This window comes from Eupeodes corollae, chromosome 1 (assembly GCF_945859685.1).
Source record: "Eupeodes corollae chromosome 1, idEupCoro1.1, whole genome shotgun sequence".
In the NCBI taxonomy this organism is placed as follows: domain Eukaryota; kingdom Metazoa; phylum Arthropoda; class Insecta; order Diptera; family Syrphidae; genus Eupeodes; species Eupeodes corollae.
The window spans coordinates 156,887,863-156,906,287 of record NC_079147.1 but is presented as its reverse complement, the minus strand read 5'-3'; the positions used below and the strand labels follow the sequence as shown (position 1 = coordinate 156,906,287).

General features: G+C 34.3%; 3 protein-coding genes and 1 non-coding gene across 4 annotated transcripts; 3 read left to right on the top strand and 1 right to left on the bottom strand.

Moving 5' to 3' along the window:
• The first annotated feature begins 5,305 nt into the window (after window positions 1–5,305).
• LOC129946147 (uncharacterized) lies at window positions 5,306–6,058 on the top strand. Its single transcript, XM_056056230.1, has one exon. The coding sequence runs from the start codon at window positions 5,306–5,308 to the stop codon at window positions 6,056–6,058; it is 753 nt and encodes a 250-aa protein (XP_055912205.1).
• A 969-nt stretch (window positions 6,059–7,027) lies between these two features.
• On the top strand, window positions 7,028–8,314 carry LOC129940006 (39S ribosomal protein L44, mitochondrial). The gene is made up of 3 exons (XM_056048226.1): window positions 7,028–7,172; window positions 7,241–7,999; window positions 8,079–8,314. The coding sequence occupies exons 1-3, from the start codon at window positions 7,103–7,105 to the stop codon at window positions 8,231–8,233; spliced, it is 984 nt and encodes a 327-aa protein (XP_055904201.1). The 5' UTR covers window positions 7,028–7,102; the 3' UTR covers window positions 8,234–8,314.
• Window positions 8,296–17,967, bottom strand: LOC129940005 (polymerase delta-interacting protein 2). The gene is made up of 5 exons (XM_056048225.1): window positions 17,776–17,967; window positions 17,276–17,615; window positions 16,880–17,221; window positions 8,774–8,979; window positions 8,296–8,698 (listed from the first exon to the last, which is right to left on the bottom strand). The coding sequence occupies exons 1-5, from the start codon at window positions 17,868–17,870 to the stop codon at window positions 8,554–8,556; spliced, it is 1,128 nt and encodes a 375-aa protein (XP_055904200.1). The 5' UTR covers window positions 17,871–17,967; the 3' UTR covers window positions 8,296–8,553.
• On the top strand, window positions 16,571–16,768 carry LOC129943599 (U12 minor spliceosomal RNA). The gene has a single exon (XR_008781321.1). It is a non-coding gene; the product is annotated as a U12 minor spliceosomal RNA (small nuclear RNA).
• Window positions 17,968–18,425: the final 458 nt, after the last annotated feature.

Here is an 18,425-nt window from a genome sequence, read left to right as displayed (position 1 = left end):
ATCGTCCTTTTGGCAGAGTCTTTAGTCACTCTAACAGATAGCGTAGCTATTGCCTTGAGTGGAAATTGTCAATTGTCATTCTAAATAAGTCAAAAATAAATGGTCTTCAGTATGCTAAGAATGACGGTTAGCACTTTATGAAAAATAAAATGCACGACCGGGTCGCACGAACTTGCTCCTGCGTGCAAAAAGTCTGTTTAAAAAAGTACGAATATAAGATTTTAAAATATACCTGGGGGGTTATTATGAAAAACGAAACTCGTTCAAAATAACGCTTATTCGTTAAATTGCGATTAGAAAAACGATTGTAGTGGCACTAAATCGTCAAATTGCGATTAAGAAAAACGAGAATCGTAAAAATGACGATACTCGTATTTTTATTTACGAGTGCCTTCAGCTCTCGTTCAGTTTTCGTTTTGGGGGTAGATGTCAAATGTCATTTATTTTTTTGTTTTTGTTTTGTTAAGTGCGCAAAAAAATGTAAGTAAATAATAAATAAAATTGTCAAAAACATACAAATAAGTTATTTCTAACCTTCTAGGCCTACAACTAATGCTAAGCAGTTGGATTTGCTGGTAGCTTTTATGGAAACCAATCCAAACATAGCAAAAAATTAATTGCCGACGAGCCAAGCCAAAGCCAAATCCAAAATTATTTGGAAGGCTTTGACTGATAAGCTAAATGCATGCGGTCCTCCAGAGAAACCAAATTTTTCATAAAAATGTTGTTTGCTTGCAGTCTTTTCTTCTTCCGTCGATAAAAAGGATATAAACTTTGGGCAAAGAACATTTTCCATGACTGTCAATATTTTTGAGAGGGTGACCGACAAAGTTGGTTGTGCCATACCAACAAGGAAGTCCTGTCCGGTTCCTCTTTGGTAACCACCCTCGGCCAGAAACCGAAGTGTTCCAGCTAATTTCAATACATTTGGTATGTATGTAGATTTGAAACTTGGAAGGTGAGGATCGATCTCTTCTAATACATATTTGAATGCGTCCTTGTTCAAACGATAAAGAAGCTTGAACCTGGCAAATATTTAAGGAGTTTTTTTTTAATACTAGATGGAAAGGATTTCACTTTACTTAAGTTGAACTTGGAAGGCTCATTGGGTTCGATGAATCTCTTAAAACTCTTCTTTTTATACGCATTTCCTCTTCTTCGTTAGTTTGGGATTCATCTTCGCTTTGAAGGAAATAGTCGCAGTGAAAAAACATTTTATAGAATTTATGCAAATTACATTTATTTTTGAAACTTCCTCGACTTTATTTATATTTTGACATTTATTAATAGGAGTGAAGTTAGTTGCTCATTTAAAAAATTATCATTTTTCGTTTTTGCCTGGCAACTTTTTTTGCTTTCTATTTTCGTATCTTATAATCGCTCTTCACCATGACTTTCGTTTCTTCGAGTTTCGTTTTTTCTGCCGTTCGTTTCGTAATTCATAATAAGGGCCCTGTAAAATAAGTTTGTCTTCAAAGATATAAATGTCATTTTATTTGACAAAAACCCGCAATTCATCCCAAGGGCCAAGACGCAACTCATCCTAGGACATTTCATCCCGCAAGTGAAATATACTTGTAAGCGTACTTAACGAAAACAATTGTTTATGTATTCATCTATTTCGTTCAATTGGATAGCCTTATTTTAATTTCATGTAAGAAGAACCAGGATGGAAAGTAAATTATCTGAAGATTAGATAGAGGAAGAACATGTATGTTCAAATTGTAAAGCGATCACCTATTGGTTGTGTAGTTAGGTAGGTGTCTAAAACGAACATAGAATAGTTCACTTCGCGTGCTCAGCTTTATGCAGATAGATAGATAATGACATGTTTATGATGATAGTGAAAGAATGTTATTGGTAGGTATCCTTCTTTCCTACAAGTTTTTAGCACAAACATGGAGTTATTCCGTTCAGTTTATTTCTTTCGTTAAAGTACAAGAAATTGCTATTCATGTGTTGGTTACAGTCAGGCTCTTGTGCGTTTTGAATTTTAATTATGAAGTGACACGGTAAGCAGTAGTTGTAGGGGTTTTACAAAGCAAGTAAAATATGTGTTAAACAACCTTATTCTTAAAGAATAATATTTTAAAATCTAATATACAAAAGTACCAAGATAATACTTCTTGATAGACACTTTAAAATAGATTGTTGATTAAATATATCATATTCGTTTCACTAACATAGTTGGTATTTACAATAGTTATAATTATAAAAATACATAAATTGTACCAAATGCATTAATTTGGCTAAAAGATAGGAATGTATATAAAATTTTGTCAAAATAATTAACTTAAAATAAAAATAATTAAATTAAATTTTACCTGAAAAATAAGTATGTCTTCAAAAATTTAAATGCCATTTTATAAATCAAAAAACCGATGACTTTATTTTTTTTTTTTTGAAAATCGTTAGAGCGGTTTTTTTTTAATTAATTTTGTATATATAAGATTTTTCAATTTTGTTCTAAAAATATTTTTGGTATGCAGTTGTTTAGAGATTAAAAATATACGCTATGTATTTTAATTTAGTAAAAAATGGTTACCCGTTTTTGAGATATTGATTTTTGAAAAAAAAAATCAAAATTTTTTAAAAATCCAAACAATAAAAAATTGCACTTTTGATAATCAAATATTGTTGAGACAATATAAATGCTTATTCAGAAAAAAAATTATTGAAATCAGTTCACTAGTTGCTGAGAAAATTAAAAACCAAAATAACGGTTCTATAAAAGGTACCTTTCCTGAGCAATACAAAAATATGTTTCTCTTAAAATAAAATTTTAGAGAAAATTTAAAAAAAAAATCTATCGGTTTGGTTTTGAGAAAATTTTCGTTTTTTGACCAAAAAAATTGTCTGGGGGCCACTGTTATATTTGATCTTATAAAAAAATTTAAAAAAAAAATGCCTAACGCGAATCTGCTCAAAACCTTAACTTCCAAGTTTGAATTCAATTGACCCAATGGTTTAGGTTGTAGGAGCGTGGACAGACAGACAAAACTGACCGGACGGAATCGCGGGACCCACTTTTTTCGACTTCTCTACCATCGCAATATCACGTTTGATTAAAATCTCGAGTTCGAAATTTTGCACTAATGCAAAACTTGCCATATCGTTGCTATACATATTTCGCAAGTAAAAAACTATTAGCATTCAAAAAAGCGATATAACCTCGTTTCAGTTCAAAATAAAAGGTTATTGTTAACACTTCTGAACCAATTATGCTTTATTTTTTAATTTCTAACTAAAACGTCAATTTCGGCTTCGAGACACAACACCAAAGTTCATTCTATTTATAGACACAGGTATCTCGCTTCTATACCCGACACCATTACCATTACAACTCCAATTCCAATAAGGCCCGACTGGTTTGATAAGGGGAAAGATTTAACTGATATTTGTCGTTTGTTAAGTTTAATTGGAAAACCTATCAACATGGAAACCATATTTGAATGACGTGTTCGAACGGTTTCACTCAAAACACAAAACTGATAGATTTGATTTGATAAACCAAACTTCACTTAATCTAGGCCAATTAAATTATTTTAGTGAATATGCTACTGCAGAGAACCTTAAAATTATTTTACGAGCAAGAAGAGATTTTCTGACGTTAAATTGCGTTCTTCATCATTAAAATTTAAATAAAAACAATGGACATAAGCAAATTAATAAATTTTGAAGATTTCTTGTGTGGAGTCTTAGAACAATCGATAACTTTAAGATCTGGGTGGAGAAGTGTATCTTAAATGTGTATATAAAAATTGACCAAAAAAATTGAATTGTGAGAGAAAATGCAATATGATCCAAGAACAACAACAAACTATATTACTAATTTAATACAAAAGTTACCGATGTAGTTCACAGAACTAAATAAATGAAAGCTGCGAGGAAACCATGGTTTTCTTTTTTATTGTTTGTTTTATCAACCGATCTCTTGGCGTACCTACATATTATTTTATTACTTTTTATCTATTTATGTTTTAAATTGTTTATCAGATTAGTTTAAAAACAAACATTTCTATTGTAAAATATCAAACAAAAACAATTGTCAAGTTGACAATAAATATTAAATATAGTGGTCCTTCGAGCCGGAGCAAATGATTATCTATATAAATCTAGAGCCGGCAGCAAATTTTGGGAGTGGAGTGAAAATCAAAATTCCTTTTTATGAATGTATTGAGATATTCACTAATAATTTTATCAAATTTAACCGTGTGGCAGGTTTTTTCAGCAGTGGCCGGGGATGAACATTCGAAAATGGCAATTTTTCCAATTTTTGAGTGATACTATGAAACATGACCTGATTTCAAAAATATGTGTCCAAGACGTTTTTTTAAATGCATTTTTCAACTTAAAATCTTCATAATATAAAACCATCAGAATGGTACACTTTCCCTAATTACAAAAATGTATACCAAATGTTTTTTTTTTTCAAATGCATTTTTCAGTTTTTTAAGTGTCAATTTAATTAAATATTTTTTTTTGTTTATATAAATTAAATTACCAATAAAAAATTATATTATTAATAATATATGTAAAACCGCCTGTCAAAAATTTAAACCAATTATGGCAATAACCGATAATTAAATCGTCAATTTTGTTTCCTTACAAATATTAAAACCAAGTTTTCTGTTAATGTTAATTTGATACTTGTTTCTTTTTGCACTTGTTAGTTTAAGTTTCGAATCAAGTTTGTTTTTGAGCAAAGCTTAATATAAGGCAGCAATCAAACCAATAGTATCGAAAAAGAATTTGCAGTTGCACGTAGTCGTTTGAGAAGACTCAACACTTCAACTTTACCATGAGCGATGGGGCCATCAAGACAAAACACACGTCAAACAAATGATTGAGAAAGATTTTGGAATTATAGTCATGCTCGACGAAAAGATTTGTGAGCCTTGTATCTACAGATCCAGACACTTTTCGAGAAGCCATCAACAGTAAAGAAAAATTTTAATGGAAGAAAGCTATGGAAAGAGAAATCCAGTCATTGAAAGAAAACCAAACATGGCAATTTACTTCGTTACCAAGAGGTGCTAAAGCAATACATTGCAAGTGGGTTTATTGTTTGAAGAAGCATGCAGATGGCACCATTGATCGATATAAGGCAAGGCTTGTAGCAAAAGGATTTACTCATTGATTACAGTCAAACTTTTAGCCAGGCAGCAAAGTTTGATGTATCAACAGTATCTTGTGACTTAGAAGACACCATATAATATATGAAACAACCGGAGAGATTCGAAGATGGTACAAATCAAGTATGTGAACTTAAGAAGAGTTTATACGGCCTTAAGCAATCATCAAGATGCTGGAACATACGTTTTGGAAGTTTCATATCCAAACTAGGATTTCAGCAAGTGATGCTGATCCTTGTTTGTATATGAGGGAGAGAAATGAAAAGAAAATAGTACTTGTTCTCTACGTAGATGATGGACTTATTGCATCGACTGATCAACAAGAGTTGGAGATTTTCATTGAAGAACTGAAAACCGAGTTCAAAATTACTTCAAATAATGCATCGTACTTTCTTGAACTCGAAATGAATCAAACAGAAAATGGATTAAAAATAGACCAAAAAGCGCACGCAAGAAAAATTTTGGAACGTTTCCAGTTCAGTCAGTGTAAAGCAAATTCAACTCCAATAGGGAAGAATTCAGAAACTTCGCAATCAGGGAAAGAAGTACCCAGTAAATTTCCATACAGGCAAGCAGTTGGTGCTCTGATGTATCTTATGGTAGGCACAAGACCTGATTTGGCTTACAGCGTTGGATTCCTTTCAAGATCCTTAGAAAATCCCACAAGAGAGGATATAACAAGAGTTAAAAGAGTTTTTCGTTACATATCTGGAACTTTGGACTTAGGTATTGAATATCGAAAAGATTTTAAGAAAGGAATTCTAGAATGCTTTAGTGATGCAGATTTTGGTGGATGCAAAAGTACTGGAAGATCATCTTGTGGAGTTGTAATCAATTATGCAGGTGGAGCTATTTCCTGCCTTAGTCAAAGACAAGCAATGGTTGCAACATCCAGAACAGAATCCGACTTTAGAGAATGTTAAGTATCAATTAACAAGGGAAAGTATTGAAACCAAGTTTTCTGTAAATGTTAATTTGATACTTGTTTCTTTTTGCACTTGTTACTAAATATAAGTTTCGAATCAAGTTTGTTTTCGAGCAAAGCTCAGTTTTTATGTTTTTCATTTTTTAATCTGAACAATAAACTCAAAGATAATTGTTCAATTTTGTAAACGTAAAATCTTTTATTCGGAAATTTGATTAGTTTGATATTGATTGTAGATAATTCAAAAACAAATACATAACTCCAAAGTGTGAGATCGACTACGTTTTAGTTTTAAATTGTGTTCATTTTAGAATCAGTCATTTCGTTATTTATTTTGACCAGCTGAAACACTGGTCTCGTTGACATACTATAGATATGGACTTCTAGTCGGAATCATATTCACATGGTAAACTTCATTGTCCCTAATGCTTAACCAGCTTTATTTACAAAAAATCTAAGGACATCTATTATTATAAAGTTTGACAAAATCATCCTTGTTCACAAATCGAGTTCCAAAACTTGTCGCCATATTTCCGCTAAACGTACAGAATGTCCATTTACGTCAAAAAAAAGATAACATAAAGCCGAAATTGGTTTTTACTAATCCATATGTAGTACTTGTAGTACTTGCAAAGCACTGTACTTTTAGGCAAATGTAAACATTTAAACATTCGTTACTGACACTCGCTTTCCATAAACCGACGAAAAGAACGTTTTTCGATTACCTTCATCTCCTAGATTATTGCACATCACATCGGTTCGACGAAGTCTGAACTATTCACAATTGCGAATTATTTGCCTCGCTGTTCATTTCGATTTAACGATTTAATTCATATTTCGATTAAAAAAAAACTTGTACAGATTTTCCGCCCATATAGTCCATCGGTAATTTTTAGAAAAATCATTGAATTCTGCCTTTACATTTGTTGACAGCTGATGAAACGTCAAACCTCGATTTTCTTTTCTCCAGGCTTCATGTGAGATATTTTGTGTTGAAAGAAATATTTATTAAAAAAATTTTGTTTTTATTTAATTAAGAAAAATGTCATTCATTCGAAATACACTCAAAACAGTTTTACTTTCTTCCCAACTGAAATCTTACCCTCAATTAAGTAAGTTTGTATTGAACTTCTTCTTGAATCTTCAAACACTAACGTCCAGTGTATTACATTCTTTTTAGATAACACACGAAGTATAAAAAGATGGGTAGCTCCAACATTACGTGAACTCCGTCGTCGACGAGAAAAACTCGGACCAGAATTACCAGAACCCCGATCGCAGTTTCTCGATTGGAACTACAGTGCCGAATTGTATGCTTTTGGTAAAAGATTAAACGAAGAATTCGACCAATCGTCTCTTCAGTCGGCCCTAACCAATAGATCGTATATTATTCAAGAGGAAAACCAACAACGTGAAGTTGGCATTGAGGAGCCCCAAGTTAATTTAACCGATAATACCAAACTAATGGAAAAAGGTGCTGCAATAGTTGCCGATTACATTGATGCCTTCCTCAGATATTCACTACCCAAAGTTCCAGAAGAAGGTATTAAGGCATTTGCGGCATATCTTATGTCAGAAGATACCCTCGCTCATGTATCACGACACTTGGGACTTACCGAACTGGTATTTTCCGGCGAATATCCACCCTCGAACGAAACTATGGCAAGAAGTTTACTTGCTGTAATAGGTTCGTTGCAGGAATCTTCAGGTTCAGAGAAGGCATTTAGCTTTATTCGAGATTTCATCTGCACACAGCTCAATCAAAAAGATCTTAGTGAACTTTGGGTCATTGAGGATCCGGTAGAGTATTTGAAGTCAATTTGCAAGGATTTAAAACTCGCTGAACCTGAACCAAGACTTATTGGTGAAGCTGGAAAGAATACCGTTCTTGCGGCCTATCAAGTCGCCATTTATTCAAATAAAGTACAAATTGGTCAAGGTAAGTTTTGGGTCATAGTTTCTACCTCAAGCTATTTCAAAAGTAAATCAATTTTATTTTCTTTGATTTTTCATTGTAGGCTTTGGAGAAGACACCCAAACAGCAATTCAAGTAGCTTCACTCGATGCTCTACGTTCTTTGTTTGGAATTCAGGAAAATATGACACCTTTTAATTTTGAAATTCAAGTTGACCAACTATCAACCGCCAAAGCAGCGAAGCGACTTCAAAAATAAATAAGTCATCAAAAAAATAAAACAGAACTTTAATAAACTAATTAATAATAAAAGATAATATGTACGTATGTTGAACAATAATTTTGTTTATTTTTTTTAGACTACAAATTGGCATGGAACAAAATTAAATTTTAAGTGTCCTTTGATAAAATCTAATCTTTTGACTAAAACAAAGAGAAAGACCGGCGACCAAGTGACTAAGCACTCGAAGCCTTAGAAGACTAAAATGGACAGGATCGAAATAAAAATATATTAATTCAATAATACCTATTTCAAACATCGGAGTGTTTTTAACAGTTAAATAGTTTTACTTCTTCGTTTTACGCAGTACTATCGGGGGTTTCAGGTTTTATTGAGCTTGCTGAAGATTTTGGAGGATTCTCTTCGGGTTTGCTTTCTAAAGAAAATGGTGGAATTTTGCAATCGAAAGAATGTCCATCCTCACGCTCTAGACGGAAAGTTCCCCTATTTGAAAAAAATTTTAACATTTGTAGTTTAGTATGTTTTATAATTTAAAAATATATAATTTTTGTTACTTACCACATATGACCACTTGGAGCTTGAAGGCTTACGTGACTACTGTATTGAAAAGCTGGTAATTTACGACTTAGAATAGGTTCTTGGCCGACAACGCCTCGTCCTCTGACTGTTTCTAGGGTACCCGATAAGGAAAATATCCTCCAATGCCTTTCACGAAGTTGAACGCTTAGTTCACCTAAATTTTCCAAGCGGATGCAGTAGCGCCACTAAAATAATAAACAAGTGGTTTCGATTGTTTTTATATTGTTATATTAATATTTCAATAATTTTAGTTTAAAAATGGGTCCTATTGGTCATATTGCTCTTCTAAAAGAAAAGTTATACCTTTTAGTTAGCACCGGTAGCGTGATGGTTAGTGCGTAGGACTGTCATGATAGATGTCTTGGTTTCAATTCCTACCTCTTGAGAGGAATTGACGAATCCTCCAAGAGTAATCCTTGTTGTGGAAAGTGATCCATGTTTTATTTCGGATTCGGCGTAAAAACTATAGTTTCACTCAATCCCTGACATGGCTAGCACATATAAATTGTAAAGTTAGTGACTGTTTTTCGATAAGTTTCCAATGATTTCTTGTATGTTTCAAAAATCAAAAAAAAATCCTATACGTGCTATGCGGATCTAACTAATTGGAACTTCATTAATGCTGAAAGAAAAGTTAAACTCTTCTATAGGAGAAACCTAAGAAATAATATGTAGGCTAGACATGATTTCCAATTTTACCATTTTGTCCAACAAATGAATATTTCAATATATTCCAAACTCCATTTTTACCTCTGCAGAAAACAGCATTTGTACAATCATACCCAAAACAGGCCAATCCTCCTCCCCATCTAATTATCAACGAATTACACTTACTTCGATTCTTTTCAAACGCTGATTAACTACCAGCTTACGAAATATCTCGAAGATCGAAGGCTACTTTATGACTGATAGTAGCCATACTATCGTAGGAAGAGGTCAACTAGCAATCTGATGATTCATCTTACCGAACAGTAGACCAAATTTTTACACCATTTGGGAGAAAGTAAGATTGCTGCGCTTATTATTACAAGAGAATTTGATAGGGTTTGGCATCAGAATGTCTTATCAAAAAGAGCCTAGTGCCCATTAGTGGATACTTAGTCATCTTGGAGAATGATAATGATTGTCAAGTTGCATTAGTAACTCAATTACATCAAGTGCCTCACCCGTCATTACCAGGAATACTCATCACATCAGTATACCCTCGAGCTCAACTTCGTTCGTACTGTCAAGTAAAGACATTCGTTCTTTAACCTATAAAGGTGAATGTGAAATGCTCAACCGCACTCTTTCCAAGTCATTGCAACATTCGGAATTCAAAACCAATGTAATGTGCACTGGTAGCTCCTTTCAAACCCTCTCTTCCTATCCTAATGCTCACACTGTTTCCTAAGTCTGTGCATAATAAGGGTTACAAAAATCCCCTTATGGACAAAAATATCAGCTTAGTGGGCGTGATATTCTTGTGCACGAAATGGTCTTTTACTTACCAGACAAACTCAGCAGAGTCCAACGCACTGCATGTCTCTGCATAAGCGGGGCATTGAGAACCACACCCTCAGCAGCGTTAGACACTCTCTTCCATCGGACACCCCTCGACATCTTCAGTAAACAAGTGGCAGCGAGTACAGCGATAAAACTGACGCCTCGTCTCAATGGACCAACAAAAATGTGGGACACTCTATCATTTTGAACGTCTTTGGTTCTATACCAAAGTACATAACTACACCATTCCTAAACCCCTATTTGGTAAAAACTTTCAGGTATCCATTCCATCCAGAGATGAATGGGAAGATAAAAAACTCCTGGATAACAAAAGTATTAATTTTTATGCAGATGGATCCAAGACAAATGAGGGAGTGGGTAGTGGTGTGTACTCAGAAAAGCTTAATCTAAGCATCTCATTCCGCCTCACTATTCATTGTAGCGTCTTCCAAGCGGAAATTTTAGCGATCAAAGAGGTTCTTTCCTGGCTAAGAGAAAACGTGATATCAACTTCTGATATCCGCATCTTCTCTGACAGTCAGGCTGCTATCAAATCCCTTGACGGTGTCTCAACCAAATCTCTAACGGCCATCGATTGTCGATCGTCTCTTATGGAGATGGTGCAGCAATTTAACATTCACCTCTGTTGGGTGCCGGGCCACAGAGACATCACAGGAAATTGTAGAGCCGATGAACTCGCTAAAAATTGAAAAGTCATACCTATTTCACCTGAAAGGGAGAAGATAGGTATACCGATAGCTACATGTAAACTTATGCTAAAAGAAACAGCTTTTGCGATAGCAAATTCTAGGTGGCACAACTTACCAACATGCGCAGCCACAAAACTCATATGGCCTTCACTGGACCTAAAGCGCTCTAAAGACTTGTTATCTCAAAGCAGACTTCATATTAGCTCCCTAATAGGTGTCCTTACGGGACACTGGCAGACACGCAATATGACTTGGCGTAGCCTCAAATGACTTCGGTAGGAGCTGTATGGACGAAGAAGAAGAGGAAACAATCTCTCACCTTTTCTGCGCTTGCCCTGCTCTTTCAATAAGACGCAAACTTCATCTGGGACACTACTCTTTTGATAATCCCAGTGAACTAGCTAAAAAGGATATCAAATATCTTCTTCGCTTTATAAAAAGCTCAAAATTGTTCTACTAGTTAGAAGTAATTCTCTAGATTCATGTGGTATCACAATGGGCCTTTCTCTTGGCCTAAGTGTGTGGATTTTAATCCGCAGCCACGTTAACCTAACCTAACCTAACATACTAGATCTAAGGCAAATGATGCATAGTGCGTAGGACTATCATTAAAGAAGTTAAATTTCTACCTAGTGTGCCACCTAAACATTTTTTCCAAGTCCATTGCCTACTGATTCTTAAATGGCCATAAACATCGGCAAAGGAAGAGGTGTTTCTGTACATTAACCCCCTTAAAATAGACATACATATGACTCCTTACAAATGTTAAGAAAATCTCAGATTTTACAATCCTTGGCAGTAATCCTAGATAAAAGCTGAACTGCGGTTGAAACACAATAAAGAGATCTAAAAAAGTTCATATAGTATTCTTTACATGCAATAGGATCTTCAGCAGGAACTCGGGACCGAATCCTAAAATCATTGTGTGGATGTCCACTGCAATAGTCAAACCAGTCCTCATTATAAGGTGGAATGCGTTTGAGAAAGTTCAAAACCTAAAAACGCTTACAAGAGTTCACAGAATGACATGCATAGGTATTACAGCAATCAGGACCGCTCCTACTGCAGAAATCGAAGCAATGCACAATCTATAATCTACAGTTGTGTTCATAAAAACAGCAGTGCTGGTTATATTTTATTAGATTAACAATTATTAAAAAAACGGAAATTCTTACAAAAAAATGACCATGTTACTTGCATCTAACGGTCTTTCGTTTTCATATTAGAGACTTTTAGCTTAAAGTTATACCCTATTTTTCCCGGTGAGCACCCATTATTTCAAACTCTCTGGATATAGAGAGTTCATAAAAATAGCAGTGCTTTTGATTTTATAATTAAAAAGTGTTAAGAATTAATTTTTTTTATTTTTCGTTAAGTGAATATTTTACTATATAAAGTTTTAAGTATTTGTAATATACTAGCCTATACAAAAATAATAAATATTAGCTCAAAAATAAACAATGGGACGGTCAAGACACTGCACCGAAAATATTCGAAAACTTATTAAAAAATTGCGTTTGGAGGGAAAAACATACCAAAATATTCAAGACATACTAGGCTCCTCAACATAAATGGTTTGTAACGCCTTAAAATGGCAAAATAAACCGAAAACGCGAGGCCCAAAAAGGATGACTACTGAAAGAACTGACAGAAAAATTGTTCATTTAGCAAAACAGAACCATAGGCTCTAGGAAAATAAAATGGACTTCAACTGTCTGTTAGCACTGTCACAATACGAAGGCGTCTTTTATAAGCAAAGTTACCAGCCCGAAGTTCACGCAAGGTACCATTCTTGACGAAAATGCATGTGGAAAAGAGAATGGAGTTTGTTAAAGCACATAGAGATTGAGAAAACAAGAGAGATGGATGGATGGATGGATGGTCGTCCTTTTTGCTTCCAAATGTCGTCTAGAATTATGTGAAAAGACCCTAAAAAGAAGCATACGATCTACGGTACACTATAAAAACAGTGAAGCATGGTGGAGGAAAAATTATGATATGGGCTTGCTTTTCATACAACAGGGTGGGGCCTATTTATACCATCGGGTGCATAAGGGATGCAACCAAGTATGTGAATTCTCGAGGAGGTTATTTTACCCTATGCTGAAGAGGAAATGCCGTTGATCATAACCCAATGCATACGTCAAAAAAGGCAAAATCATTGTTTGCGCAGAAGAAGTTATCCATTATGGAGTGGCCCGTTCAATCCCTCGACCTTAACCCCATCCAAAATTTGTGGGCGGATGTTAAGAACGCAGTTCATAAAGTAAAACCCAAGAATTCGAAAGAATTGTGGGAAGCAGTGCTTGATTCGTGGAACGAAATATCAATCGGGAGGTGTCAGGTTTTAGTGGACTCGATGCCACGTAGATACGAATCATCATAAAAAACAATGGTTATGCAACAAAGAACTAATTGTAAGCTAACATTATTTGTATACTTTTATATAACTTATTGCAGTGTTTATTACTTCTTTAGTAATAAATCCAGTACTTTGTCATGCACTGCTATTTTTATGAACAGCCTTTTATTTAAAAAACTGTTTTTACTGTGACGAAACTAACGGTAAAAATCGATAATACTTACTTTCTGTTATTGACTTACCGAAAGATGTATTAGAAATGCGAACATATTTACTTAAAAAGCGAATACCTTAAGAAACATGAATAGCAACGCAGAAGTAAAAGTTAAAAACAACAAGCTGATTGTCGATGGTAAAACATGAACAGCGGAAGAAATTATCAATATAAAGACGCACCCTAAGCAAAACAAAAGAAAGCTTTCTGATGATGACTTTGAAAAAGATTCAGATATAGCGAGGAGTTCGTCCAAAAAGAACAGTAGACCACAAACAAAAAATAAAATTTTCTCATCGTCATCACCATCGTCGTCATCATCCCCCCTGATGAAATATGTCCTCAAGAAAACCGTCACTATGGGTCAAAGTGACGACGATAAAAATGGTAACCAATTTGCTGTAGATAACTTCGAAAAAACAACAAATGAATAACAACTAACGAACAATCCACCACAACAAATGCCAAAAGTCAACCCCAGCGAGCCAATTATTAATAACGAAGACAATTTTATAATGGATAAACTGAAGAATAAACCTCCAACCCGGTCGGCCACCGTGGAGGATTTCGGCCAACACCCCCCCTTTTATAAATTTGCGGAAAGCATCTCACTAAACAAAAAACATACATACTATCCAATAAAAGCAATACAGGTACGAAACCCTTATACGTAGCAACTCTAAACACACTAACTCTCCAATCAAAAGAAAAATTTGTTGAACTAGAAAACGCGCTTAATAAGATACACTGGGATATAATCGGTTTAGCAGAAGTAAGACGACAAGGCGAAAGCATACAAGAACTCAACAACGGAAATATATTTGCTTACTTTGGAACTAAACAAGGTCTTTATGGCGTCGGTGTCCATATAAACAAAGAGTTAAAAAAGAATATTCAAGAAATTAAAGGATTTAACGATAGGATAATAGGAATAAAAGTCAAAGTAGAGAATTGTAACATATCCATCACATAAGTCTATGCACCAACTGAGAAAGCAACTGATGACGAGATGAATCGCTTTTACAAGACACTGGAAATAGCGACAGCACACTTTAAAACAGAGATTTTACTGATAATCGATGATTTCAATGCTAAATAAAGGTTTCAGGTAAAATGGCGAAGAAACCATTATGGGAGAATATGGCTACGGTAATCGAAATGAAAGAGGTAGTCGTCTTATCCAATATATTTGGCAACAAAAACTTATAGTTGGAAACTCGTTATTTAAAAAGAAACCGCAAAATCAATGGAACTGGAATTCACCAAGTTAAAAGTACAAAAACCAAATAGATTTTATTCTTTGCAATAAAAGATCAATCCTTAAAAATGTGTCCGTACTTAAAAACTTTCAATTCGAATGAGATCATCGGATAGTACGCGCGGAGTTGTTAATCAACCATAAAACTAGACAACTTCATAAAACTACAAGAAAAGTATTAACAAAATCGATAAGTACAGATATCATCAAAAGTTATAATGCTTCAACAACGATATAACATTATATCAAGGTTGAATGAACCTACTCAAATAGCAACTGGAAGTCCCAGACCAATGGACGAAATCGGAAATAATTCTCATACATAAAAAAGGGAACAGGAACGATATCAACAATTATCGCCCGATAAGCATAATATCATCGATATACAAGGTTTTTGCGAAGTGTTTATCTGAGAGAATGAAAACCACTCTTAATTTACCTTTTAAACAAGCCGGTTTTAGATCAGGTTTTTCAACAATAGATCATCTACAAACCGTTAATCAAATAATAGATTTTCATCGATTCTGCAAAAGCGTTTGACACAGTAGAGCAGAGATTTATTTGGAAGGCGCTTTTCAATCAAGGTGTAGACGAAAAAATAGTTCGAATCCTAAAGAAAATGTATGACAGGAGCACATAAAAACGGAATGTATCGGACCAGATTTTAAAATATCGCGAGGTGTAAGGCTAGGAGATCCAATTTCACCAGCACTCTTTTCCGCAGCCTTAGAAGGAGTATTTAGAAAGCTAGACTGGGAAGAGAAAGGATTGAAGATAAATGGCAAATGTCTCTCAAACCTCCGATTTGCAGTGAAGAACTTCAAACGATGCTGAACGAACTGTGCTCGGAATGCGGAAATATTGGGTTGTCAACAAATCAACAGAAAACTAAAATTATGACAAATGGTGCTTATGATCCAGTTCGTGTTAATAACAATATATTAGAATACGTTTAAGACTACACATACCTTGGTCAGATTATCTCATTCAAAGACAAAGAAAAAAAGGATATAGAGCAGCGAATGACTAACGCTTGGAGGCAGTTCTGGAACGTTAAGCATCTTCTTAAATTGAATATTTCGAATAAAACAAGGAAATATGTGTTTGACTCAACAGTTCTTCCAGTCCTCACCTATGGGTGCCAAACTTGGTAAGGCACGAAAAACACTGAAATAAAACTCCAATCATGTCAGAGAGCATTGGAGAGAGCTATTTTGAACGTTCATATTGCCAAGAAAATAACCATCAGAATATAAGAAGTCAAACTAATTTTGAAGACGTTAGACACAGGCTTAAGAAACTCAAATGGGAATGGGCAGGACTATTTTTATGAACACAACTGTGTGTACATCATCAATCGCACATCAACCTAAACTAACGCTATGTATACAATTCCGTTACAAAAAGAAACAAGCCCGTTGGTTTACCCAATTTTTGTCTCATAAGAACAGCCAAAATTACTTTTTTGGGCTAAAATTTGTCTGAGAATTAAAAATAAAATAAAATAAATAAATTTAAATAAACAACAAGGCAACTTTCATCTTATTCTATTAAATTCGACGTAAAACATTTTTCTTTAAATCCACAAGACTTTATTGTGCTAGCGTGACACAAAACTGTCATGGGAGTTTATATTCACATTGGATGTATCATGTAAACATATAGATTTCGTTTGTTCTCATTATGATTCACAGTCACATTGTCATTCAAATGCAGTATATTAATGTGAAATCTCAAAATAAGATTCGTGCCTTAAACTAACGAGTAAGGAAAATAACATGTCATGCTAACCGCATGATGATGCTTTAGCACACGAAGCAATAAAGCGGCACTCAGTTGTTTAGCTTATGCTTCTTAAAGCTTAATTTTTTGATGGGCCAGAGGTCGTCCCCTTGAATTAGTATCACTACTTTAGATGCTTGATTCGGGTGAAGCGATCTAGCCCTAATAACTTTTTTAACACTTAACGCCAGCCAAAATTTCAAGGCCTATGAATGAATGTTTCATGTCCTGTATAAGAACTCCAAACCTTAAACACAACACTAAATTCTCTTACCCAATAAACTGATGAAGCTGGTGTTTCCCGGCATCCCATATAGAACGGAATCACGGTCACTCGAATATTTTCAGTAGTCTCTTTATGCACATCGGACAGCTCCAGCCATGGATAGTTCTTTTCTTGCCAAGCTTTGAGAGTATCTCGAGCCTCAAAAGCTGGATCACTGCCTTCAACTTTGGCTAAGAACTTATCAAACAGCTCATGATGTAATGGATTCTTTTCCGTGGATGAATATGGCATAATATCATCATGTGATACATAATCCAAGCCTGGGATTGCATAGAGACTTCGATTTGAATCCTGATTACCAAGAAACGTTACAGCTTCTGTTTGAGCTCTCTAAAAACCAAGAAAACGTCAATTTAAGGAAATACACACACACACAGTTCTTACAATAAATGGACAATCTCTCGAATCAATTAGAACTTGATAGAATGTATTCACTTTGCCCTTGAGTTCTTTTGTAGCATTTTCATTCGTTTCCGTCGACGACGACGATGTGGTCGATGAGGAGGTGTCCTTCTTTTCGTCAGCCTTTTCTTGTTTATTTATACTGCTACTACCATCATCTTGTTGCACCTTACCTGGTGCATGCAAATCACGATCGTATACTCTGGCAAGCCATGGGAATAGAACAACTCCACGATAACCAAAGATTCGATGTAAAAATAATTGGCCAGTTAAATATTGGCCTTCTAATTTTGGATTCTCAAGTCTTCCGACTTCAGCTAATCTATAAAATAAATACGTGACAGTAATATTATGCAACTCAATTGTTAAAATAAAATAAAACTGTGCGCAATTATTTGCTTGTGAAATTGATTAAATAATTTACTTGTTAATTTACTTTGTCGTTATATTTTTATTATTATTCCCTTTTTATCAATACATACTTTGTCAATTGTGCGTGTCGTGTTGATATTGTTCGAATAAATATATCACAATATGCAATACGACCGATTGCAGCTGATTTTATTAGTAGACCCATGAATAAAAATGTATTTTGTTTAATTTTTATATTTGAAAAAAATATATATAGGATTTATTTTTGTTTTAGAAGTCTACAAACATTCGCTAGTCGCGAAATGTCAAAATTGACAATTCTATTTGACATCGGACCTGTAAGCGTTCAGAGTGAAATATTTGTACGTTGAGTTCGAAATGAGAATTGTGAATTCGGGTCGCTGAACGATCAACTCAATCCAAAGTTTAACTTTTTGTCCTCGGGCAAAAATGCAAGTGTGAATGATTTTCCGTGCAAACTCAAAATCGACCTTTTTTTTAAACAAAAAACTTACTTAATACTCTTCTTTATCGCAAAATGTGCTGTGATCGTAGTATTTTTGTACACAGATATTACACTACATCGGGTTTATAAAAGTTTTAAGATTTGTTTATTATTTCTCTTTCTTGCATAAATCTTTTTTTGTACCAATGTCTACAGTTAACTACTTTAGATTTGTGATTCAATTTTATGATCCCATATTAATAAATTCTCCAAGTTTAATCATCTTTATTATAGATTTACATGTATCCGGTTGGA

Coding starts and splice junctions, on each gene's coding strand:
- LOC129940006 (XM_056048226.1), top strand. CDS start 7,103: ATGTCATTCATTCGAAATACACTCAAAACAGTTTTACTTTCTTCCCAA. Junction 7,173..7,240: donor GAAATCTTACCCTCAATTAA/GTAAGTTTGTAT, acceptor CATTCTTTTTAG/ATAACACACGAAGTATAAAA. Junction 8,000..8,078: donor TAAAGTACAAATTGGTCAAG/GTAAGTTTTGGG, acceptor TTTTCATTGTAG/GCTTTGGAGAAGACACCCAA.
- LOC129946147 (XM_056056230.1), top strand. CDS start 5,306: ATGCTGGAACATACGTTTTGGAAGTTTCATATCCAAACTAGGATTTCA.
- LOC129940005 (XM_056048225.1), bottom strand. CDS start 17,870: ATGGGTCTACTAATAAAATCAGCTGCAATCGGTCGTATTGCATATTGT. Junction 17,616..17,775: donor CGACACGCACAATTGACAAA/GTATGTATTGAT, acceptor TTTATTTTATAG/ATTAGCTGAAGTCGGAAGAC. Junction 8,980..16,879: donor CAGCTTCATCAGTTTATTGG/GTAAGAGAATTT, acceptor TTATTATTTTAG/TGGCGCTACTGCATCCGCTT.